Source organism: Salvelinus alpinus, chromosome 4 (assembly GCF_045679555.1).
Source record: "Salvelinus alpinus chromosome 4, SLU_Salpinus.1, whole genome shotgun sequence".
NCBI classification, from domain to species: Eukaryota; Metazoa; Chordata; class Actinopteri; order Salmoniformes; family Salmonidae; genus Salvelinus; species Salvelinus alpinus.
In genome coordinates, this window is record NC_092089.1 from 45909236 (window position 1) to 45936044 (window position 26809).

General features: G+C 43.8%; 1 protein-coding gene across 4 annotated transcripts in view; it reads left to right on the forward strand.

The window, feature by feature from the left end:
* Positions 1-321: 321 nt before the first annotated feature.
* Positions 322-26809, forward strand: part of LOC139573717 (platelet endothelial aggregation receptor 1-like) — a 41470-nt gene continuing 14982 nt past the window's right edge. Inside the window, exons 1-2 of one of the 4 annotated variants that reach the window (XM_071397496.1) lie at positions 322-521; positions 9523-9712. In XM_071397496.1, the coding sequence (XP_071253597.1) occupies positions 9657-9712 (56 nt within the window). In that variant the 5' untranslated portion in view covers positions 322-521; positions 9523-9656. Of the gene's footprint in view, positions 522-9522; positions 9713-18626; positions 18711-26809 lie in introns of all 4 variants that reach the window. The other 3 variants (XM_071397498.1, XM_071397500.1, XM_071397499.1) reach the window with 3 other exon arrangements.

The window sequence follows — 26809 nt, forward strand, 5'->3', positions numbered from 1 at the left end:
TTCTTCAGATCTTAAACTAGGCTACTGTAATGAATAGCGATCATGTATGACAAAGTGTTGAATACAACTCTAATGTGCACTTTGACGTGATCACCTACTGTATTAGTTCAATCCCACTGAAAATGTATCAACCATATACTTTAGGCCTTCAACAAGATAATAAATCAATTTGCCAATTTCGTTTTTGTTTATTGTGAAAAGTCTAATTGCAATCAAATGTTTACTATTCTATACTTGTATCTCTCTCTCTCTCTCTTCTCTCGTTCTTCTTTCCTGTCACAGTTTTTCAGTTCGCTACTTGCCTCTCCTCCTCTCAATCCACAATCTGCGACTACAGACCCTCCCCCGATGGATGCGGCTGAAACCAGTGCACTGAAGTTGTGAAGTTATACTACTTCTCTTTCTTCACTGACTTCATCTGGAACAAATTTTCCACCGCTGGAAATGTGTTATAATATCTCGAGGTAGCCTACTTTGAGATCGCAAATACAGTGGATTAACAACAAATGCTTTTCACCCAGGTGAGTACAGAAAACATATGCGTTAAGAAAACAAACGATAAAGTCTCTATTGTAAAATCAAGATTATGATTTTGCCTGATTATTTGCAGATTATTCAAACTGTAGCGGTCATATTTAGATCTGTGTGATTTTTAAAATTCTCTCCCATACTGTTGTCTTGCTCTTTTCTCTGAAGTACAGCACATACAGTAAGTAGTACATCCTGACATGCCTGCTTATTACCATGTATATTAGTAGATAGAAAATAACACGTGAATACTGAACATTTGTATTTGGAATGCTGTTTTTGTGAGTATTTCTTGTCATGAATGTTTGCTGGGCCATAGCCATATCCTCAATCTTCATGACTAAACCGGGTCAATTAATATTTTGTTAAAAGGATTAGCCTATAGTCTTGATATGCAAAACATGATCTGACTATCATAGAGTGCCATCTTAATGTGTATTGTTTGATCAGGCTTGCAGTTGATTGGTTTAGGGTTCAAGTTGTTTCAAAGACGGTGCCACTTGCCTGCCCCCCCCCCCCTTCTGAAGTCAGGAGGGCAAGATATCATCCAAGATATCAACCTGCATATTGTTACAAATAAATTACGTTTTTCATCTTTATTACTGATGTTTATTTTCATCACATCGAGTATAGTAACTCTAATTATATTAGCAATAAAGAATATAGGTGAAGTAATGTTACTGTAGCTTTACTAGTCCTAGTTCTTTGTTTTTTCAAGTCTTACTCTTAAATACCAGGTACAGTATAATGACTGTAATGACAAAACAGTAGAACTCAACTCATAACAGAGATGTGGGCTAGAACACACTCATTTTCATCCCCCCAGATTGGTTTATTGACTAGTCATTACTAGGACAGCTCTTGTCTAAAGCTGCTGTGCTACTATCTGTGACACACACACCTTTGATGTGCAGGCAGTATGTCCTCCATTAGAGAATGGAGAGCAGAGGAAGTCAGTGGGAGTAGGTCGGTTTGGAGTAGGTCTGTTGTTGTTTCCTTACGCAAAACGGCCAGCCTCCGCCTCTGTTGTCTTTTCATTTTATTAAGCGCCTCTGGGGTATTCCAAGATCTTAATTGACCTTGAGGCCTATGTTGTGGCAAGGCAAGAGTCATGACTAATGGCAACGAAACGTGGAGATGGGGTGGTTGTCACTTCTCGCCGCGTGCGACACATTGTGACACGGTCTGAGTGACTGAGTCAACTTTCAACACTCTTCCATGTGTAGTCTGTCAAGTTGGAAACATACCAAATAGGACAATCATAGGGAGTCCTCTGGTGGATCTGGCTCACCCAGTGGTTTTCATATCTATGTGGAGCACATTTCCTCTTTGGATGACACATATACAGTTGAAGTCGTAAGTTTACATACACTTAGGTTGGAGTCATTAAAACTCGTTTTTCAACCACTCCACACATTTCTTATGAGCAAGCTATAGTTTTGGCAAGTTGGTTAGGACATCTACTTTGTGCATGACAAAAGTAATGTTTCCAACAATTGTTTACAGACAGATTATTTAACTTATAATTCACTGTATTACAATTCCAGTGGGTCAGAAGTTTACATACACTAAGTTGACTTTGCCTTTAAACAGCTTGGAAAATTCCAGAAAATTATGTCATGGCTTTAGAAGCTTTTGATAGGCTAATTGACATCATTTGAGTCAATTGGAGGCGTACTTGTGGATGTATTTCAAGGCCTACCTTCAAACTCAGTGCCTCTTTGCTTGACATCACGGGAAAATCAAAAGGAATCAGACAAGTCTGGTTCATCCTTGGGAGCAATTTCCAAATGCCTGAAGGTACCACGTTCATCTATACAAACAATAGTACGCAAGTATAAACACCATGGGACCACGCAGCCGTCATACCGCTCAGGAAGGAGACGCGTTCTGTCTACTAGAGATGAATGTACTTTGGTGCGAAAATCCCAGAACAACAGCAAAGGACCTTGTGAAGATGCTGGAGGAAACAGGTACAAAAGTATCTATATCCACAGTAAAACGAGTCCTATATTGACATAACCTGAAAGGCCGCTCAGCAAGGAAGAAGCCACTACTCCAAAACAGCCATAAAAAAGCCAGACTACGGTTTGCAACAGCACATGGGGACAAAGAACATACTTTTTGGAGAAATGTCCTCCGGTCTGATGAAACAGAAATAGAACTGTTTGGTCATAATGACCATCGCTATGTTTGGAGGAAAAAGGGGGAGGCTTGCAAGTGAAAGAACACCATCCCAACTGTGAAGCACGGTGGTGGCAGCATCATGTTGTGGTGGGTGCTTTGCTGCAGGAGGGACTGGTGCACTTCACAAAATAGGTGGTATCATGAGGAAGGAAAATGATGTGGATATTTTGAATCAATCTCAAGACATCAGTCAGGAAGTTAAAGCTTGGTCACAAATGGGCCTTCCAAATGGACAATGACCGCAAGCATACTTCCAAAGTTGTGGCAAAATGGCTTAAGGACAACACAGTCAAGGTATTGGAGTGCCATCACAAAGACCTGACCTTAATCCTATAGAAAATTTGTGGGCAGAACTGAAAAAGCGTGTGTGAGCAAGGAGGCCTACAAACCTGACTCAGTTACACCAGCTCTGTCAGGAGGAATGGGCCAATATTCACCCAACTTATTGAGGGAAGCTTGTGGAAGTGTTATGCTGGTGAATGAGGACCCAAAAGCGACTTAATAGAAACAGAGTCTTTATTCCAGTCTTAAACAAAAACCGATACTCCTGGATAATATCTTAGGTAAATCCAAAACAGGAAAACTGAAATCCTCTCGTCAGTAGAGAGGAACGACTGGAGACGCGACCACAGACTGCAGGTCGCTTCGGGAAGGCACAGGCCGTAGCTGACATAGACACCTGCTCACACGCAGCATCTGAAGAAGGCAAAAACACGACAGGGCGGAACAAGGACACAGAACAGCAAACATCAAACAAGGATCCGACAAGGACAGAAGCGGAAAACAGAGGGAGAAATAGGGACTCTAATCAGAGGGCAAAATAGGGGACAGGTGTGAAAGAGTAAATGAGGTAGTTAGGAGAATGAGGAACAGCTGGGAGCAGGAACGGAACGATAGAGAGAGAGAGCGAGAGAGGGAGAGAGGGAGGGGGAGAGAGAGGGATAGAAAGAGGGAAAAAACCTAATAAGACCAGCAGAGGGAAACGAATAGAAGGGAAGCACAGGGACAAGACATGATAATCAATGACAAAACATGACAGTACCCCCCCACTCACCGAGCGCCTCCTGGCGCACTCGAGGAGGAACCCTGGCGGCAACGGAGGAAATCATTAATCAACGAACGGTCCAGCACGTCCCGAGATGGAACCCAACTCCTCTCCTCAGGACCGTAACCCTCCCAATCCACTAAGTACTGGTGACCACGTCCCCGAGAACGCATGTCCATGATCTTCCGTACCTTGTAAATAGGTGCGCCCTCGACAAGGACGGGGGGGGGAGGGAAGACGAACGGGGGCGCGAAGAAAAGGTTTGACACAGGAGACATGGAAGACAGGGTGGACGCGACGAAGATGTCGCGGAAGAAGCAGTCGCACAGCGACAGGATTGACGACCTGAGAGACACGGAACGGACCAATGAACCGCGGAGTCAACTTGCGAGAAGCTGTCGTAAGGGGAAGGTTACGAGTGGAAAGCCACACTCTCTGACCGCGACAATACCTAGGACTCTTAATCCTACGTTTATTGGCGGCTCTCACAGTCTGCGCCCTGTAACGGCAAAGTGCAGACCTGACCCTCCTCCAGGTGCGCTCACAACGTTGGACAAAAGCCTGAGCGGAGGGAACGCTGGACTCGGCGAGCTGGGACGAGAACAGAGGAGGCTGGTACCCAAGACTACTCTGAAACGGAGATAGCCCGGTAGCAGACGAAGGAAGCGAGTTGTGAGCGTATTCTGCCCAGGGGAGCTGTTCTGCCCAAGACGCAGGGTTTCGAAAAGAAAGGCTGCGTAAAATGCGACCAATCGACTGATTGGCCCTTTCTGCTTGACCGTTAGACTGGGGATGAAACCCGGAAGAGAGACTGACGGAAGCACCAATCAAACGACAGAACTCCCTCCAAAACTGTGACGTGAATTGCGGGCCTCTGTCTGAAACGGCGTCTAACGGGAGGCCATGAATTCTGAACACATTCTCAATGATGATTTGTGCCGTCTCCTTAGCGGAAGGAAGCTTAGCGAGGGGAATGAAATGTGCCGCCTTAGAGAACCTATCGACAACCGTAAGAATCACAGTCTTCCCCGCAGACGAAGGCAGACCGGTAATAAAGTCTAAGGCGATGTGAGACCATGGTCGAGAAGGAATGGGAAGCGGTCTGAGACGACCGGCAGGAGGAGAGTTACCTGACTTAGTCTGCGCGCAGTCCGAACAAGCAGCCACGAAACGGCGCGTGTCACGCTCCTGAGTAGGCCACCAAAACCGCTGGCGAATAGAAGCAAGCGTACCCCGAACGCCGGGGTGGCCAGCTAACTTGGCAGAGTGAGCCCACTGAAGAACAGCCAGACGAGTAGAGACAGGAACGAACAGAAGGTTACTAGGACAAGCGCGCGGCGACGCAGTGTGAGTGAGTGCTTGCTTTACCTGTCTCTCAATTCCCCAGACAGTCAACCCGACAACACGCCCTTCAGGGAGAATCCCCTCGGGGTCGGTAGAAGCCACAGAAGAACTAAAGAGACGGGATAAGGCATCAGGCTTGGTGTTCTTATTACCCGGGCGATAAGAAATCACGAACTCGAAACGAGCGAAAAACAACGCCCAACGAGCTTGACGTGCATTAAGTCGTTTGGCAGAACGGATGTACTCAAGGTTCTTATGGTCAGTCCAAACGACAAAAGGAACGGTCGCCCCCTCCAACCACTGTCGCCATTCGCCTATGGCTAAGCGGATGGCGAGCAGTTCGCGGTTACCCACATCATAGTTGCGTTCCGATGGCGACAGGCGATGAGAAAAATAAGCGCAAGGATGGACCTTATCGTCAGAATGGAAGCGCTGGGACAGAATGGCTCCCACGCCCACCTCTGAAGCGTCAACCTCGACAATGAATTGTTTAGTGACGTCAGGAGTAACAAGGATAGGAGCGGATGTAAAACGCTTCTTGAGGAGATCAAAAGCTCCCTGGGCGGAACCGGACCACTTAAAGCACGTCTTGACAGAAGTCAGAGCTGTGAGAGGGGCAGCCACTTGACCAAAATTACGAATGAAACGCCGATAGAAATTAGCGAAACCGAGAAAGCGCTGCAACTCGACACGTGACTTAGGAACGGGCCAATCGCTGACAGCCTGGACCTTAGCGGGATCCATCTGAATGCCCTCAGCGGAAATAACAGAACCGAGAAAAGTGACAGAGGAGACATGAAAGGCGCACTTCTCAGCCTTCACGTAGAGACAATTCTCTAAAAGGCGCTGGAGTACACGTCGAACGTGCTGAACATGAATCTCGAGTGACGGTGAAAAAAATCAGGATATCGTCAAGGTAAACGAAAACAAAGATGTTCAGCATGTCTCTCAGTACATCATTAACTAATGCCTGAAAGACAGCTGGAGCATTAGCGAGACCGAACGGCAGAACCCGGTATTCAAAATGCCCTAACGGAGTGTTAAACGCCGTTTTCCACTCGTCCCCCTCTCTGATGCGCACGAGATGGTAAGCGTTACGAAGGTCCAACTTAGTAAAGAACCTGGCTCCCTGCAGAATCTCGAAGGCTGACGACATAAGGGGAAGCGGATAACGATTCTTAACCGTTATGTCATTCAGCCCTCGATAATCCACGCAGGGGCGCAGAGTACCGTCCTTCTTCTTAACAAAAAAAACCCCCGCTCCGGCGGGAGAGGAAGAAGGCACCACGGTACCGGCGTCGAGAGAAACAGACAGATAATCCTCGAGAGCCTTACGTTCGGGAGCCGACAGAGAGTATAGTCTACCCCGAGGGGGAGTGGTCCCCGGAAGGAGATCAATACAACAATCATACGACCGGTGAGGAGGAAGAGAGTTGGCTCTGGACCGACTGAAGACCGTGCGCAGATCATGATATTCCTCCGGCACTCCTGTCAAATCACCAGGTTCCTCCTGAGAAGAGGGGACAGAAGAAACAGGAGGGATAGCAGACATTAAACACTTCACATGACAAGAAACGTTCCAGGATAGGATAGAATTACTAGACCAATTAATAGAAGGATTATGACATACTAGCCAGGGATGACCCAAAACAACAGGTGTAAAAGGTGAACGAAAAATCAAAAAGGAAATGGTCTCACTGTGGTTACCAGATACTGTGAGGGTTAAAGGTAGTGTCTCACATCTGATACTGGGGAGAAGACTACCATCTAAGGCGAACATGGGCGTGGGCTTCCCTAACTGTCTGAGAGGAATGTCATGTTTCCGAGCCCATGCTTCGTCCATAAAACAACCCTCAGCCCCAGAGTCTATCAAGGCACTGCAGGAAGCAGCCGAACCGGTCCAGCGTAGATGGACCGACAAGGTAGTACAGGATCTTGATGGAGAGACCTGAGTAGTAGCGCTCACCAGTAGCCCTCCGCTTACTGATGAGCTCTGGCTTTTACTGGACATGACATGACAAAATGTCCAGCAGAACCGCAATAGAGGCAAAGGCGGTTGGTGATTCTCCGTTCCCTCTCCTTAGTCGAGATGCGAATACCTCCCAGCTGCATGGGCTCAGTCTCTGAGCCGGTGGGAGGAGATGGTTGAGATGCGGAGAGGGGGAACACCGTTAACGCGAGCTCTCTTCCACGAGCTCGGTGACGAAGATCTACCCGTCGTTCTATGCGGATGGCGAGTGCAATCAAAGAGTCCACGCTGGAAGGAACCTCCCGGGAGAGAATCTCATCCTTAACCTCAGCGTGGAGTCCCTCCAGAAAACGAGCGAGCAACGCCGGCTCGTTCCGGTCACTGGAGGCAGCAAGAGTGCGAAACTCTATAGAGTAATCCGTTATGGATCGATCACCTTGACATAGGGAAGCCAGGGCCCTGGAAGCCTCCTTCCCAAAAACTGAACGATCAAAAACCCGTATCATCTCCTCTTTAAAGTTCTGATAATCGTTAGAACACTCAGCCCTTGCCTCCCAGATAGCTGTGCCCCACTCCCGAGCCCGACCAGTAAGGAGTGATATGACGTAAGCGATCCGAGCTCTCTCTCTTGAGTATGTGTTGGGCTGGAGAGAGAACACAATATCACACTGGGTGAGAAAGGAGCGACACTCAGTGGGCTGCCCAGAGTAACATGGTGGGTTATTAACCCTAGGTTCCGGAGACTCGGAAGACCAGGAAGTAGCTGGTGGCACGAGACGAAGACTCTGAAACTGTCCTGAGAGGTCGGAGACCTGAGCGGCCAGGGTCTCAACGGCATGACGAGCAGCAGACAATTCCTGCTCGTGTCTGCCGAGCATTGCTCCCTGGAACTCGACGGCAGTGTAGCGAGAATCCGTAGTCGCTGGGTCCATTCTTGGTCGGATCCTTCTGTTATGCTGGTGAATGAGGACCCAAAAGCGACTTAATAGAAACAGAGTCTTTATTCCAGTCTTAAACAAAAACCGATACTCCTGGATAATATCTTAGGTAAATCCAAAACAGGAAAACTGAAATCCTCTCGTCAGTAGAGAGGAACGACTGGAGACGCGACCACAGACTGCAGGTCGCTTCGGGAAGGCACAGGCCGTAGCTGACATAGACACCTGCTCACACGCAGCATCTGAAGAAGGCAAAAACACGACAGGGCGGAACAAGGACACAGAACAGCAAACATCAAACAAGGATCCGACAAGGACAGAAGCGGAAAACAGAGGGAGAAATAGGGACTCTAATCAGAGGGCAAAATAGGGGACAGGTGTGAAAGAGTAAATGAGGTAGTTAGGAGAATGAGGAACAGCTGGGAGCAGGAACGGAACGATAGAGAGAGAGAGCGAGAGAGGGAGAGAGGGAGGGGGAGAGAGAGGGATAGAAAGAGGGAAAAAACCTAATAAGACCAGCAGAGGGAAACGAATAGAAGGGAAGCACAGGGACAAGACATGATAATCAATGACAAAACATGACAGGAAGGCTACCCGAAACATTTGACCCAAGTTAAACAATTTAAAGGCAATGCTACCAAATACTAATTGAGTGTATGTACATTTCTGACCAACTGGGAATGTGATGAAGGAAATAAAAGCTGAAATAAATCATTCTCTCTACTATTATTCAGACATTTCACATTCTTAAAATAAGTGGTGATCCTAACTGACCTAAGACAGGGAATTGTTACTTGGATTAAATGTCAGGAATTGTGAAAAACTGTGTTTAAATGTATTTGGCTAAGGTGTATGTAAACTTCCGACATCAACTGTACTCTTCGTATGGCTATTTCTTATTGCTATAAAGGTAAGCTATATGTCTTTGTTTTTCACCCAGCTTTACCTTAGGACTGCGAACTGGCCTAAAATCCTCCAGTGTAGTACCCAAAGAGATCTTGTGAATGGAGGCTCTTGGGAGAACCTGGCGCTGTTGCACATAGAAACACTTTAACACTCAACACCTGGAATGGAAAGATAGGATATGTGATTTACACAGTAAGCCGCTGCCACCTGGACCTGACAGCACCTAAACTCCCATCTACTATGCTCTTCAAGACAGCTCACCAAAATCCTCAGGAAAACACATTGATATTCGTCTGTAGTATGCTGACCTCTTTACAAAAGTAGATACCCACTGGGCACAGACGTCAATTCAACATCTATTCCACGTTGGTTCAATGTCATTTCATTGAAATGACGTGGAAACATCATTAATTCAACCTGCGTGTGCCCAGTGGATAAATCGAGATTCAGTGTGGATTCTTCTGTCTGATGTCCATACATACTGCTCTGCATATCTAGAGTACACCTCCTGGATACGTGTCTGTTTGTCTACAGACTGTTACTGCCATCAGTGAGTACTGTATGAAGATTTGGTGATCTCTTTTCTGTCTGTGGTCTAACTACAGATTCCTCTCTTCAATCAAACAGCTGGAGTTTATCCATTGCTCTCCTCTGACTGGCCTTCTATGACCATCTGTTTCTCCATCCAAGAGGTGAAGTATGGAGGTCTGGTGAGCCATCGGACATGTTTTGATTTGGGATGACACTGGCCAGACACACCAGAGCCGAGGTAGAAATAGAACGAGTAGAGATGAGGTAAATGTAGTTACAGTATATTTACTTCACGTTAATTTGATCTTCCAAATGGCAGAAACCCTCTGTTTATAAAGGTTTATTGTAATGCCACATAGTACACTGGGTCTCTATGTGTTTTCTTTTGAAAGCTATGGCTTTTCATGAAAGGTTTATACCAGGCCACACACCATTTGTGTGTTGTTATTGAGTTGAGATTGTAGTTGTAGTGGATCCTTGCTTGTTTTTTATCCAAACATGTCACTTTATGGACTCAAAACATTGTTTATATAGAAGGTGGATTAATGGTTGTACTGTACAGAGGGCCTGGGAGGTTCTTACGAGTTTTTTTGACATCGTAGTCTGGCAGATTTAGTGTTGTCAAATCTATACAGAAAACTCCCAGTTGATTAATAAACCTCCCAAGGATTTCTTGTGATTGTCAATATTAAAATGAATACTTGACTTGATTTGATGATTGATCAATCTTGTCTTTTCAGTCTTTTGTGCAGATAACTCATCGTAATGGAAAACAGCATAAAGCAATGGCACGTTCAAAAGAAGGTGACAGAGATGTAATATTCCTACCACATGCTTGTATAAGTCTCTCAAGCCCATATGCTCTGCAGCCGTGCAGATAATTTGGAGCAGATACGACTGCAGCCATGCAAGACGTGGTTTTGGACCGGTTTTGCTGTGGAACATGGACAGTTACTATAGGCTCTGGCTCAAATAAACTTTCATAAAGAACAGTTGGTTTGGATAGAGGATCGAGGGGGAGGGGACTGGAAAGGGCTAATGGAGTGACCACAGAGTACTTGTACTGTGGTGAGTGTCTTTGGAGCTGCTTGTGTTGTTGGTTGGTTGAGTGGGTGATGTTGGGTAGGGAGGGTGGTATTGTGGAGGGGTGGTGGAGACATGTGTAATTAAGATTTGGGGGCCTGTTCTGGTGCCTCTCGTTTCATGCGGTGTCTATAGAGGAAGGCTGTAACAAACAGAAACCTGAGCTGTAGAGGGAGGAAATGTATTCCCTTTAACGTCTCATTGCTTTCTCAGGCCGTCTTGAGAAAATGGTTGTGCTTTTTCCACTCTTCGTTTCTTTCAGCAGCTGGTGTGAGGTCATTTATGTAAATGAAGCAAGAGCCATTTATTTTCTCAACTGTTGGATAAGATGTCAGATTTATAATATAATGTGAATTCTGAATGCTAAAATAAATAACTGTTATGTCATGCTTGGCACCCCATTGACATGTATTGGTAGAGCGCCACTTGATGTTTTTCCCAGTTCCCGACCTACAGCCAACCCAGTCGTCCACCAGCTGTGTGGAGCAGTGACTCCATGGCTCTCCATCATGCATTTTATGAGATCCCCTCCCCTCACAAACATTTCCATTATTCAGGTCAGGTAATAAAAGGGAGAGTTAGTCACAGAGAAATGCAGAATGAGAGAGTATCCCTCGTCAACATCACCATTATTCAAAACAACAGTCTATGTTAGCATCCCAATGGATTTGCTCTTGGAAACTCTGGGTACAGCAATGCCAGTATTGGTATGATGGTGTTGGTAGAGGATAGTTTTTCTTTTACCTGCCAAAATCCCTCCTCAGCTGTGTTTACTTGTCAGAGGAAGGGAAGGTTGGGATGCAGACCTGGATTTACAGGCAAGATGTTTCCTATCCGCTTCCTATTGTTTGTCCTAGTTCTGTCTGCCTGCGCTCCACAGCGATGAGCGAGGGGAAGAGCTAGGAGAATGTAGACTTGTGGGGATTCGGGAGACTGGGATGTTTTAACTTAGTTTTCTTTTTTCACCATGGCAGATAAACAGAGCAGAACAAACAAACTATTTGTGTCAAGAGGCAGCTTGGCCCCTGTGTTTTATAAGAGGTGAGCGAGCACATGAGTTAGTAGAGTCAATATTGAGCCATCTTTTTTTTAAATGGTCGAATGACCTATATGATCAAGATGACCCCATTTAAAGGATGCTTTTGAAGTAGTGCTGAAGGAAAGGAAGAAGCAGTAACACTTTTACAGTGTGTTAACTACAAGGAAATTACTTGGTACCTACTCACAGCTATAGCCATTTATAGTTATTAGTTGTTAGGCTACCATTAGAGCATGCCGCATTTCCACTTCAACTTATTTTTTTACATAAGTTCAGATCTCTACTGATTAGTTCCCACTTTGCACACAGAAAAATAAAGTGTTACATTTGTTTGCCGTTTCCTTGATTGGCGAAGATCATACCCAAAGAGGAAGGGATGCTCCTGGCCTCTCTCCTTCCTCGCCTGCCCCCCGCGTTATTTGCCCAGGACGTCCTGTGTGGTGGCGGTGGTGTGCATCTGGCCCTTGTCTCCAGGTTCCCCCCTGCCTTCCTGTTCTGTCGAGCAGTCCTGCAGGTGTGACACAAAACACTTGTTTTACCATATGATTACATTTTGCATGCATAATGACCACACGGCTGTATTTTCCTCTTACTCTTTGCTGAATTTATCGCTTTTATGTTTTGGAGCCGAAGTGAAAAAAGTAACGCTGCCACCTATAGGTCTCAAAATAGGATACAGCACCACCGCTGTGAAAAGCATAGTCGCAAAGACAAAGGATAGGAACATTTCTAAGGGGTCACCTTCAGGGTAGCACACGTGGCTCAAGTTCTAAAGTGACAAAATAAAAAAATGAGTTTGGTCTTTAACTCCCAAAAGCTCAGAAGGAGGGAGATATTTTGGTTCTGTGAAGAAAAAGCTGCGATAAAAGGATCACATTAATAAGAAGCAGATTTCCTCCTTCGCCCTCCAAAGGCAGCGCACCGAAGGCCAGAGGCAGGCCAGTAAATCTATTGGGTTTAAATGAGAGGAATTTACTGGCCCAGACTGAACTTCCTGGAAAAACAGAGGTAGTAGAGATAGAGAAAGAAAGAGACAAGTACCTTATGATATGCATCCCACTCTTAGTTCTTCCCCTGGTTACTGTCCCATTGAGTTATTTTTGCTAGCATGTCACAGTACCTTTCTGATGTGCAGTCATTCAGCCATAATGCAGACAGAGGGACGAGTCTGTAGATGCACATCTGCCTGCACGTGTTTAGGTCTATGTCTCTTCATGCATTGTGCATAATGACCTAACCACATACCCTGCAGGCTTTTTACATTTAGGGGGTACATGAGGTAAATAAATGCCCAGATGGGACACCATTATTACTCCCCAAACAGGAAATGATGCCCAGAACTCATCCTGTAAATTTAAAGAAGATGAACTACAACAACAGAGAAAAGATATACCAACAGCTACCCAAATGGGTTCCAGCTCGTGCCTATCTCACTAACTGCAAATAAACTTGCCAGCCAGTTACATTAGAAGTGTTGTCTTAATCGAAAGCAGATGCTGCGTGGTCATAGTCTGTTATCATAAATTGCTCTCAGTTTCATGGAACTGTGAAGTAAAAAAAATGTGAAGGCCCAGTGCAGTCAAACTTCTGTTTTGTATCGTATTGTACAAGAGCTGATGAAACTAACACTGTAAAAGTATGAACAAATGTGAGCAGTGTTATTTCCTGATAGTTGCTGGTTGAAAATACAATATACACAGGACCTTCTAATTAGCAGGTTTGCATGGGAGGGAGTTTCGGCTTTCCATGGCGACATGGGGTAAATTGGTTAATAGACGAATAACAAAGAGCGTTCCAAACCTCTCTGCCAATAACAGCTAGTTTTCAGTTTTTCCCTTGCCACTCAGAGCATTCCCAGACAGTCCTAGCAAATGTTTTGCTTGAGAGATAGTTTTTTGCTTAAATGCAATTTTTGCCCATTTGAATGGAAATCTATTACCAAGAAATTATTTAATATGGATATAAAACGGCTTCATTAGGCCTTTAAAGCTAATGCCAATGGCATGAAATGTGTGGTGTTATTGAAGAGGACACTGAATCAGATATTCAACCATGTGATTCTGAAGGATCAGTGTATGTGACACTAAATGTGGAAAATCTTTGTTTATTCCTTGGGATGTCTTTAGTTTTTCTAAAGATCTGCATTGCACGGAAACCTATATATTAGGAATTACCATGCCTGTATCGTAGAAATACTTAAACTAAGGTATACTGTAATATCCAAATCTGTGTTAATGTACCTATCAGGGCCGCTGTGTGTCCTATTGAGACCATGGTCCCGTCTCCTTTAGTGTTAGCCAAGGCAGAGGGGGGTTGCTACCACACCCTGCCACTGGAGAGGGGACTGCAGCTAAGATCTGGGACTAGTAGTATGAAATCTGCATGGGATTCAACCAAGGGAAAGGGGATAGTGGCTAGAGATCGAAAGTGTGCGTGCACACACTTGCTGTGGGGGAGGGCATGTGAGGCCCTCCATGAAGCCACTGTTGGTCTCTGTGTGTGCACATCTGTGTTTATGTGGATGTTTGATGGAAGGGTTTTTGATGACCAGGCAATTTTTGCTGTCCACATCAGTTCAGCATTTCCTTTTGTTAGAGTACATTCTGCTTGGCTGTTTCCCTTAGTGAGATAATACAGAATACAACATTATTGGAATACTGTACCAGTGCTGCTCTACGGCCAATGATTAATTGGGTATTGCTTGACAGACCGCAAAATTGAGGAAGTAGGAGATGCAGAGAGTGTTTTTGAATTGGCCACTGCCAGTGTAGTAAATCCAGATGTGCACAGTTTCAGACTATGGTGTGGTCATAAAACAGGCATGACTTTTCTAGACTTGGGTGATCATAAGGAGGAGGGTTGATTTCGTAACAAAACTGATGTGCCTATAGAAAAACCAAGCATCATTTGAGGACCATAGAAGCAGGTCAAGATAACATTATTACTCTCTTTTTGTCTTATCTTTTGACATAAAGGTTGAATTAGTGGCCAGTTGATGAACTTCGACACAAGTGCTTTTGTCGGGTGGTTTTTGTTTTCTGATGATCCACTTAAGATTTCAAAGGCTTGTGACCTCTTGGCCTTGTTGTGTATGTTGGAAGAACCCAGAAGAAAACAAACATGGATGAATAGCTGAGTGTTATGTCTGGCAGTGTCATGAGAAGATCAGCCGAGGACGATACACATCATCTAGAATACTTCACTCAAGAGGTTCCCACAATACTCTGGTCCCAAAGCAAGACAGAAGTAGAGTTGAAGAGTCATGAAGAAAAAGAGCATGGAGAATCAAATAATGATTGAGGAAACTAGATTGACGGTGTCGTGTAAATGTTAGAAAAATAGATATGATGTGGGACACATCAGAGTGGTAGAGGATATTTTCGAATAATAATGAAAGACTGCAATCTGCAGTGTCAAGCTCAAATTGGCGGTGGGTTGTCACTGGCTGTCCATCCAGTGTGTTTTTGTAAGTATTTTAAGCTGTTCTTTGTCTATGCTTGACGTCCGGCCTTGTGTATACAACAATCACTTGTGTTTATAAAGTACCATACGCATTCTTTATGATGAAGTCCACTTTTGTTTATGGAATTACATACATTTATACACTACCGTTCAAAAGTTTGGGGTCACTTAGAAATGTCCTTGGTTTTGAAAGAAAAGCAATTTTTTGTCCATTAAAATAACATCAAATTGATCAGAAATACAGTGTAGACATTGTTCATGTTGTAAATGACTATTGTAGCTGGAAACAGCAGATTTTTTATGGAATATCTACGTAGGTGTTCAGAGGCCCATTATCAGCAACCATCACTCCTGTGTTCCAATGGCACGTTGTGTTAGCTAATCCAAGTTTATCATTTTAAAAGGCTAATTGATCATTAGTGTAACGATGTGCGCTGAGAGTTGGGAAGCAAGTTCAGGGAGTAAGTGTTTTACTAAATAAATTAAACATAATACAAAACAAGAAACACGAACAACGCACAGACAAGAAACAGAAACAATGACACCTGGGGAAGGAACCAAAGGGAGTGACATATATAGGGCAGGTAATCAAGGAAGTGAGTCCAGGTGAGTGATGACGCGCAGGTGCGTGTAACGATTGTGACAGAGGTGCGCCATAATGAGCAGCCTGGTGACCTAGAGGCCGGAGGGGGAGCACACGTGACAATTTGAAAACCCTTTTTCAATTATGTTAGCATAAATATAACTGACCTTTAGAGTAGTTGAGTATGTGGAGCATCAGCATTTGTGGGTTCGATTACAGGCTCAAAATGGTCAGAAACAAAGCACTTTCTTCTGAAACTCATCAGTCTATTCTTGTTCTGAGAAATGAAGGCTATTCCATGCGAGAAATTGACAAGAAACTGAAGATCTCGTACAGCGCTGTGTACTACTCCCTTCACAGAACAGCGCAAACTGGCTCTAACCAGAATAGAAAGAGGAGGGGGAGGCCCCGATGCACAACTGAGCAAGAGGACAAGTACATTAGAGTGTCTAGTTTGAGAAACAGACCTCTCACAAGTCCTCAACTGGCAGCTTCATTAAATAGTACCCGCAAAACACCAGTCTCAATGTCAACAGTGAAGAGGCAACTCCGGGATGCTGGCCTTCTAGTCAGAGTTGCAAAGAAAAAGCCATATCGCAGACTGGCCAATAAAAAGAAAAGATTAAGATGGGCAAAAGAACACAGACACTGGACAGAGGAACACTGCCTATAAGGCCAGCACCCCGGAGTCGCCTCTTCACTGTTGACGTTGAGACTGGTGTTTTGCGGGTACCTTTATTGCTTCTTTAATCAGCACAACAGTTTTCAGCTGTGCTAACATAACTGCAAAAGGGTTTTCTAATGATCAATTAGCCTTTTAAAATGACAAACTTGGATTACCTAACATAACGTGCCATTGGGACACAGGAGTGATGGTTGCTGATAAGGGGCCTCTGTTTGCCTATGTAGATATTCCATAAAAAATCTGCTGTTTCCAGCTACAATAGTCATTTACAACATGAACAATGTCTACACTCAATTTTATGTTATTTTAATGGACAGAAAATGTGCTTTTCTTTCAAAAACAAGGACATTTCTAAGTGAACCCAAACTTTTGAACGGTAGTGCATGTGTAGTCCGACATCATGAGGAGGGTGATGTGTAGAGGTATGACTGATATCTGACTTTATAGCCCCTTTTTCTCGTACACACCTTACAGACTCATATCTCTTCACTGTCAGGCGCCAAGGTCTTTTTCACTGTCAGGCGCCAAGGCCTTTTTCACTGTCAGGCGCCAAGGCCTTTTTCACTGTCAGGCGCCAAGGCCTTTTTCACTGTCAGGCGCCAAGGCCTTTTTCTAACTTTCATCCAATGACTTGGATGAGCATCATGATCATGGCATCATGTGTGAAGTGATTCAAGGGGTAGTATAACAATAGGATTGTGGGGTCCAGGGCACCACAGGGTGACTCACAGAGACCTTCAGACTTTAGGGAACTTCCTGTTGTAATGTCACCACCATATTGTAGTAGCAGAGCGGATTTTACTACGGGGTATGGCAGGAAGAGCAAAGGAAGGGGTAGTTCTGAACAAGCAAGCTATGATTCATGCTGCAACACCAGAAAAATCAACATTCCTGTGAATGTTTCACTGGTCATGATTATCAGGATGTCTAGAAGTCATAACACAAATTGTGTAATTGTGAAAATCTCAAATTATGTAGTAATTTATTGTTTCGTAATTCAAGACCTGTATGTCAGGATGTTACAGTATTTATTGAGGATAATTATGGTAAATATTAATCTACAGCTGAGGATTCGGTTATGAATGGGGTTGTACCATTAGTGAATTGTTCTTTTATACCAACTAAACTATACTAAACAGCTTGTCTCCAGCATGGAGGTTCATCCACTATGAAAGCTGAGAAACAATGACACCTCATCTACACGCATGTGGTCTCTAGAATAATACCACTTGATTCTATGGTAATTACATATGGTCTCTAAAATAATATCACTTGATTCTATGGTAATTACATGTTCAGAATCCTGAACTGTTACTGCAGCCTTCTAAGCGATGGTCTCACGATAATGCCAACGGTGTGGTCTTTCTACCGTGTTCTTCAAGCCTGTGTTTTCTGCTTATGGTTTGTGGAAAGGCTTTCTTTTTTACAAGAAGCCCAAGTGTCTCTGCACACATTATTATCCCCAGTGCATTATGGCGCGTATAATTACTGCTCTGTATGGTTATGTCCCTCCAAAACCTCAGCCAGGGCCTCCATTTTAGGTTTTCCACCATTTCATATAGTTAAGCTTGCATATAAAATACTATTAATACCCTGAACAGTGCTTTTTAATCTGAGGTGAGTGTTTTGGGGTGTACTGAACATGTACATATGCATGTGTTTTTATTCTGGCTAGAGTACTCTGGAGTGTTTGTGTTTGTGAGGACCCCTACACTTTCTCTGACCGACGAAACCACAGTCACTCTGCCTGTGGTTATGGTCTGGAGTGTGCCGGCCATAGAGGTAGTTTACACTGTGTGGCTAGCTGGTTGCAGACGAGAACACACAAGCCCTCACTGTGGAGCAATGCCGCAGGGATGGACTCAACTTGGAGAGAGAGGCCTCAACTTGGCCAAACGCCCAACACAACGAGAGAATATGTTCCCAGAGTGTCAGTACAACACGTTTCAATTGGCCAGGCATTGATAACAACCTTATCTATAAGATGACGCCGAAGAGGATGGCTGACGTTTTACATGGACATCAGAACAGAGATTACTCACCACAAACTGGAAGAAGCTTTTTCCTTTAATGAGTCCGATGAGAAGGATATACTGCTTCCCCAGGAGGAACAGGCCCAAATCCCCGTCATTTGCGTGAAGAAAAGACGGAGGAAAAGAGGGCGCAGGCTGGGCTGCCTTCGGAGAATCCGTAGGCGAGCGAGTAAACTCCCACTGCCATCCGTTCTACTTGCTAACATGCAATCATTGGAAAATAAAATTGATGACCTATGATTACGATTATCCTACCAACGACATTAAAAACGGTAATATCTTATGTTTCACAGAGTCGTAGCTGAACGACGTCACGGATAATATAGAGCTGGCAGGATTTTCCATGCACCGGCAGAACAGAGAAGAAGCTACGTCTGGTAAGACGAGGAGTGGGGGTGTGTGTCTTTTTGTCAATAACAGCTGGTGCGCGATGTCTAATATTAAAGAAGTCTCCAGGTATTGCTCGCCTGAGTACCTTATGATAAGCTGTAGACCATACTATCTACCAAGAGAGTTCTCATCTATATTATTCGTAGCCATCTATTTACCACCACAGACCGATGCTGGCACTAAGACCGCACTCAACCAACTCTATAAGGCCATAAGCGAACAAGAAAACGCTCATCCAGAAGCGGCGCTCCTAGTGGCCGGGAATTTAATGCAGGCTAACTTAAAACAGTTTTACAAAATTTTGTGCAACCAGAGGAATAAAAACTCTAGACCACCTTTACTCCACACACAGAGATGAATACGAAGCTCTCTCATTTGGCAAATCTGACCGTAATTCTATCCTCCTGATTCCTACTTACAAGCAAAAACTTAAGCAGGAAGTACCAGTGACTCGGTCAATACGGAAGTGGTCAGATAACGCAGATGCTACGCTACAGGACTGTTTTTCTAGCACAGACTGGAATATGAATAGCACATCCAATGGCATTGAGGAGTATACCACCTCAGTCATCGGCTTCATCAAAAAGTGCATCGAGGACGTCGTCCCCACAGTGAACGTACGTACATATCCCAACTAGAAGCCATGGATTACAGGCAACATCTGCATTGAGCTATAGGCTAGAGCTGCCACTTTCAAGGAGCAGGACACTAATCCAGCCGCTTTTAAGAAATCCCGCTATGCCCTCAGACGAACCATCAAACAAGCAAAGTCAATACAGGATTAAGATTGAATCCTACTACACCGGCTCTGACGCTCGTCAGATGTGGCAGGGCTTGAAAACTACTACGGACTACAAAGGGAATCCCAGACGTGAGCTGCCCAGTGATACGAGCCTACCAGACGAGCTAAATGCCTTTTATGCTCGCTTCGAGGCAAGCAACACTGAAGCATGCATGAGAGCACCAGCTGTTCTGTGTGATAACACTCTCGGTAGCCAATGTGAGCAAGACCTTTAAGCAGGTCAACATTCACAAAGCCGTGGGGCGAGATGGATTACCAGGACGTGTACTCAAAGCATGCGCGGACCAACTGGCAAGTGTCTTCACTGACATTTTCAACCTCTCCCTGACCAAGTCTGTAATACCTACATGTTTCAAGCAGAGCGCCAAAGTCCCTGTGCCCAAGGAAGCGAAGGTAACCTGCCTAAATGATTAGCGCCCCGTAGCACTCACGTCGGTAACCATGAGGTGCTTTGAAAGGCTGGTCATGGCTCACATCAACAGCATCCTCCCAGATACCCTAGACCCACTCCAATTCGCATACCACCCAAACAGATCCACAGATGACGCAATCTCAATCTCACGCCACACTGCCCTTTCCCACCTGGACAAAAGGAACACCTATGTGAGAATGCTGTTCATTGACTACAGCTCAGCGTTCAACAAAATAGTGCCCTCAAACCTCATCACTAAGCTAAGGACCCTGGTACTAAACACCTCCCTCTGCAACTGGATCCTGAACTTCCTGACAGGGTGGTGCGTACGCCCCAGTACATCACTGGGGCCAAGCTTCCTGCCATCCAGGACCTATATAATAGGCGGTGTCAGAGGAAAGCCCATAAAATTGTCAAAGACTCCAGTCACCCAAGTCATAGACTGTTTTCTCTGCTACCGCATGGCAAGCGGTACCGGAGCGCCAAGTCTAGCGCATCTATTTGTTTTGTACACTGCTGCTACTCACTGTTTATTATCTATGCATAGTCACTTCACCCCTACCTACTGTACATGTACAAATTACCTCAATTAACCTGTACTCCCACACACTCTGACTCGGCACCGGTACCCCCTGTATATAGCCTCGTTATTGTTATTTTATTGTGTTACTTTGTATTATTTTTTATTTTTTACTTTAGTTTATTTGGTAAATATTTTCTTAACTCTTCTTGAACTGCGCTGTTGGTTAAGGGCTTGTAAGTAAGCATTTCACTGTAAGGTCTACACTTGTTGTATTCGGCGCATGTGACAAATAAAGTTTGATTTGATTTAATTTGGATATATTAGGTCTGAATGATCATGCATGAACTAGCTTCAAGTATTAGCTTAACAACACCATAAGTCACATATTCCATGGCTGACTGTTTGGCCATGTGTAGAGCTCATGTTGATGTTCTCATAAGGCCCAAAACAACATCATTGCCATGGTACCCTTATCAACTCTCCCTCTGTTATCTATTTCAGTCTGTTCAGTGTCGCCCTATCGACAGTGCCTATGACATAAGCTTTCTACACCAGAACCATATGACCAACATTACAGGGATAGAGTCTAACACATACACGCCAACTCTGGTTTATCAGACTGCTAAGCTGCTCTCTAGGAGTAGAGGAAAAGGTGTGGCCATCACGTAGACCTCCTGACCCAATCATCTGGTATTTGGGGGCCCAAACCCCCAACCTTTTTCTTTGGGGGGGGGGGGGGGGGGGGGGGGTTGCATCCCCCTGGAGGTCGGGGTGCCCCCAGATAGCATATGTTAGCAATATGTGTGCCCTGCATGCCCGTTCGGTAACAGGTCCAATAATATGGTGCGTGTCCCTCCTTTCCCCTAGATAGCATATGATAGCAAAATGTGTAGAATTGCTGGAAATTAGCTTTAAAGCTGCAAAATGTTCTCTCAGCCTTATGACAGAATTTGTAGAATCGCACATTTTTCTCTCTGCACCATGGCTTATTTCCCCTGGAGGTCGGTGGCCCAGGGCCCCAAATGCGGTAGTCCGGCCCTGTATGTGAGGCAGAAGAAGAGAAGTGTGAGGCAATAGAGTTGACATACAGACGTAGGTTCTGTTTTATTTTTCCATAGCAACTACTCTGATTTAACAAAGCGTTAGAGAAGTGTTTTATGACTCAAACCGTAGCATAGATTGGCAGACATCATTAAGTATACAGAATGTTACTGTATTGAAGAGGCTGTTGCTGAGAAGGGTTGTGTTGAATCATATCCAAAATGTTGACCGAATCAAACAGATTTCCTGAGGTTCAATAACATTTTTAAAGAAACAGACCCCCAAAAGTGATATATCAAAAGTTAAGAACAGGTCAAGTTCAATAAATTATTTTTGGTCTTTTATCTTTTGCCATAAAAGTTGAACTAGTGGCCAGTTGATAAACTTAAACCAGGGATGGGCAACTGTGATGGGGCTGGGGGCCACCATCTGAACTCATCATGAGGGGCCGCAGTGGCTCGCGGGTCTGCGTACCCACATCCATACTCACACATGCAGTCAGAGCCAGTCCTAGCCTTTTTGCGGCCCTAAGTGACATTTTATTGGGGCCCTAAGTGACATTTTTAGCCGTAGGATGGAGAGAAATGTTTGCAGTTTTTAATATGATATCAGAGTGAGAGTGACTAATAAAATCAATGCCCCCTCCCCCCCCGGGTCTGTAATTAGACCATGGTTACTACTGGTTTAGATAACTGGCTAGACTAATTTACCAATCAAATTTTTTGGGGATGACATGGGCTAAATGAGTGACTGTCAGTGACTGACATAACAAGAGAAAAACAGCTGATGCACGACCAAATTTCGAAATTGCACCTTGTGTATTCCACTATTCTCACTCTCAACAGTAAGCTGAGACCCCGACTGAGTTTAAAATATACATTATTTGTTTTTTTTAGGTTGCTCCGTGGGTCTACATAAACGGGCCACTAGTTGCCCATCCCTGACTTAGACGCGAATGCTTTTGTCAGTTGTTCATCATTGGTCATCACAGTGTTTAGCTGGGGTTGTTTTTGTTTTCTGATGGTCCACTAAAGATTTCAAAGACTTCTGACCTCTCGGCCTTGTTGTGTAAAAGCTCAGTGTTATGTCTGGCAGTGTCATGAGAAGATCAGCCGAGGACGATACACATCATCTAGAATACTTCACTCAAGAGGTTCCCACAATACTCTATGATTGAGGGAATTAGACATAGGGATGACATACAGTTGACATAGGGACCATTTTACTTGTTTTTCAATAGCAACTACCCTGATTTAACGTAGAACTAGAGAGATGTTCTATGACTCAAACCCTAGCATAGACTAGCCACCATTAAGCATATGTCACTGTATTGGAGAGACTGTGTTGTGTTGAATCGCATCCAAAATGTTTACGTCTGTGCTTTTTCCAGAACATTCAGCAAAACGAAAGCATCAAACAGATCTGCTGAGATACAATAACAATTCTGTAAAAGGAAGACAAAAGAAGCAGACACCCAAAAGTTAAAAGTGTCTTTTTTTTTCTCAGGTCAAAGGTCAAAGTTCAAGAACTCATAGTTAATTCACATAAATCCTACAGAAGACAGCACACTCTGCAGCTCCAAACTCACTCAGCAAAATACAGCCTTCCGAGAAGTAACTTCCCAAAAGACGAACCCCTCCTCTTTCCCTACGTATCATCCCTTTGTCACGCAAATCCTACGACAACCATCAACAGCATATGAGCTGCCAAGACAAGACTTTCCACTCAGAATGTTCCAGTGTGTGGGGGATGAGACTTGTGGTCCGGTACCACCCTTAATGTACAAAGCCTCACTGTGAATACCCCCAAAATGTGTCATGTTCAAGAAACAATAAAATATGTAATGGATAAATGCGAGAAATTGACCAAATCAACAGTTACTCACCATATATATTTCTGATTTGCAAAAAAACGTTAATGTTTCAGAAAGTATGAATTTGAAAGATTGGGTGTGGGGTGGTGTGTAGTTGTTCCATCAAGTCCTCATTCTCCCAAAGGGTTGTTGATGGTGCCTACTCCCTTTGCCCCCACACCCATCCACCTAACATGTGGCATTACAGCGACTAGGGAGTGTGTGCCAGCCTAGCTGTGGTCGAAGCAGCCGAATCTCTCATGCGCGTCATGAAGAAATCCAAAAGGATTATGGGATGATATATCTAGTTTGCAGTAACTGTGTTTTATTGGAGGGTATAGGGGGGAGGGGGGCTGGGGGCTAATGCTGCAGAGTCGGGACTATAGGCTGTGGTTAGAGTGACACATCAAGCTCTCCATCTTAATCACTCCTACTGGCAATGCCTGTCAGCTTGAGAGCACTTTTATGTATTTGTTATTCTTACAGTTCAAATGTAAATTGATGACACAAAGTCTAAAGCTTGAAATGGTTATATTTTTCCTAAAAAGGCTCTTGATACCACTAATCAGGGGAATTGACATTCAGAAGCGTTCAGCCAATTATATCATGTTGACACGGTTTGGTTGTTATGTTACCTAAGTGATATGCATTGAAAATCATATATGATTTAGCTCAAGCTTTTTTAATGTTCAACTATAATGTCCAACTATAATGTATAATGTTCAGCTTCTGAATGTCATCTATCATGAAAACAGTGCAGCTGGTGACATTGACCTTTGATTGGTTGTTGTTACCTTAGAAGTATCATAGAATCATATATAGGAGTTGGCTGTTGAATGGATATCAACCTCATGACAAAGTGTTGACGCTTAGTCCATCGTTTTTGCGCAGTGCAGACGTGGCGAATGCAATACTGAAGTGAATAAACTGTTTTCCTGTGTAATTTTCTCTCCTTGGCTTCAATAATTTGGAACATTTGGACATTTAGAAATGGCATTCATATTATTGATCATGTAACACTATTATAGCATTTTACAATGCCAGGAGATTCCCAGGAGTAACTTTGAGGAATTACTGTGAACTTGAGACTTCATATTGTGTAGCTTAGTTTCTTAGTCTGGCTTAGATATTGCACCCCTCTATATGAAAATCGAGTTGTTCTTGGCATCCCTCTCTCCTCCCTCCTTTCCTCCCTCTCTCTTTTCTCTTTTCTCTTTTTTCTCTCTTTTTTCTCTCTCTCTCTCTCTCGCTCTCTCTCTCTCTCGCTCTCTCTCTCTCTTCTCATTTTCTATTTTCTCTTTCCCACTTGACCTGTCACCAATCCACAGCCAATGTTTTTCTCTCAATTTTATTTTCCTTTGCGACGCTCTGTTCCAAAGAGTGACTAATATTTTCTACCTCAATTAACATTTCAACCCCAAAGAGAGAAAGGAGTAGAGGGGAGGGAAAAAGCCAAGCAACATTTTAAACAGTGCCATGTGCAGTGTCTAGAATTTCACCATATACTGACAGTATAAAAACAACTCTCTACTCTAAAGTACATTTGAATGACACTAAGTGGCAGTGTTTTTACAACTAATGCCGGTTTGCCTGAGGCTGATGCCATGCAGGTGTTTGTACACATGCATATACACACACTCTCATTCAAATAAGCACATACAAGAACACACACACATACATGTAATAGTGCCAGAGATGCACACAAACATATACAGTTGGCATTGCTGTTATGATTTTAGTTGTCCTTGATGTTCTTTGTTTTAAATTGGGTTTATATTTTTTTTGCATTGTTGTTTGCTGTTTTCTTCTGTCTTTTCCTTTTTTCTCTTTAGTTCATTCTCTTGGTTGTTGGTGCATTGGGGGGTTCTTGGGGGTGGGGAATGGAATTAATTGTATTTTTTATTTTTCTTACTGGGGGGACTGTGGGAGGGATCTCAAATGGTTGAGGGACAACTATTAGGGAACTGGGGGGGGATCTTGAAGGGTTCGGGTTCACTTTTTTGGCCTGGTGGTAGATCGGTCAACGTGCCCTTGAGCAGGGCATTGACCCTGGATGCTTCTGTGTGTCGCTTTGAATGGGAATCTGTTGGATGACTGGTATGATGTAGTTGTTGAGCGGCTTCACTGCAAGTATATTGTATGTTTCGAATATTCAATAAATAAAAAATAAAATAAAATAAATTATATAAAATACATTTTTTTTAAACTCTCTACTCTTATTTAAGGAGCTTGTTATCCAATAGCGACCATTAAGAACCCACCCCACTCAGGACTGGACTGTCTTGGAAGACAAGAAGCTTTAGGATGCTCAGTAAATGTGAATTAATCACTGTTGCATGCATATTTCATGGTTCAAAGGATGGTAAAGATTAAATAATAACAATAATAATAAAAGAGTTTCAGTAAATATGTGTGAGTAGCCTCCTGAGCTGTCATTAAATGAAAACTGTGAACGCAATATGTGTGAAACCAAATCCAATATTTTTTCCTTAGTCTCATTTCTGAGGATTTTGCAAGACTCATGACTGAAATTTAATGGTAATAACATGCATAAGAGTGTCTCGGTTTTGCAAGATTAATGTGACACGAGTACATCTGTTTTCATTTGGGCCTTGTTTTCATTGAAGTCCCTGTGCAGTTCTGGAAAGAGCATTGTGGGGCCCTTTTAAACATTAGGACATTCTCCAGTTGGTACGATCTGCACACGCGTGGGCCACTTGTTTAGTTCTGTGGCGCTTGACATTGTGAGCCAAGACGAGTCCAATGAATTTGCGAATACACTCAGATACTATAAATAGTCTCTCTGTACTCGTTTCAATGTATGGGACTCATTTTGTGCATGGAACGTTTTAAGAACATGAAAAACAAATGAGCTGTCGATGAAAGTATTAGAAAGTGTGTGTGTGTGTGTGTGTGTGTGTGTGTGTGTGTGTGTGTGTGTGTGTGTGTGTGTGTGTGTGCGTTGTACTGTGTATTCCTAGCCTCTTTTTTTTATTGGGCCACATGAAAGTCCAATTGAGATGGTCTGCTTTGCTCATTGAATCTAACCCAAAAGCCTTTCGAGTGCAGGCTGCTGCATTAGAGGTCCAGAACCACCTCTGTACCATTCAAGGTACATAGAGATGTACCTCTGGTCCAGATTACACCCCGGACCTAATAGATATGTAGAGCCAAATCTGGTGCCCATCTGCACTTGTAACATAATAAATAATAATAATAAATATATTTTGCCATCTGTGTATGTTTTTATCTTACGTTGATTACATGAAGCAACACAGAAGAAGAATCTTTATTTTTATAAAAGATGATGGAAAAAAGATGATGAGGATAAAGCTAATGAACTGTAAGTTGAATTTTATAAGTGTACTCTCAGCAGCAAAGGCTTGGGCAGGAATCAATAATCAACCCACATGTATGGGTGGAGTTGCAAATAAAAGACTACTTTTGGGGGGGAGG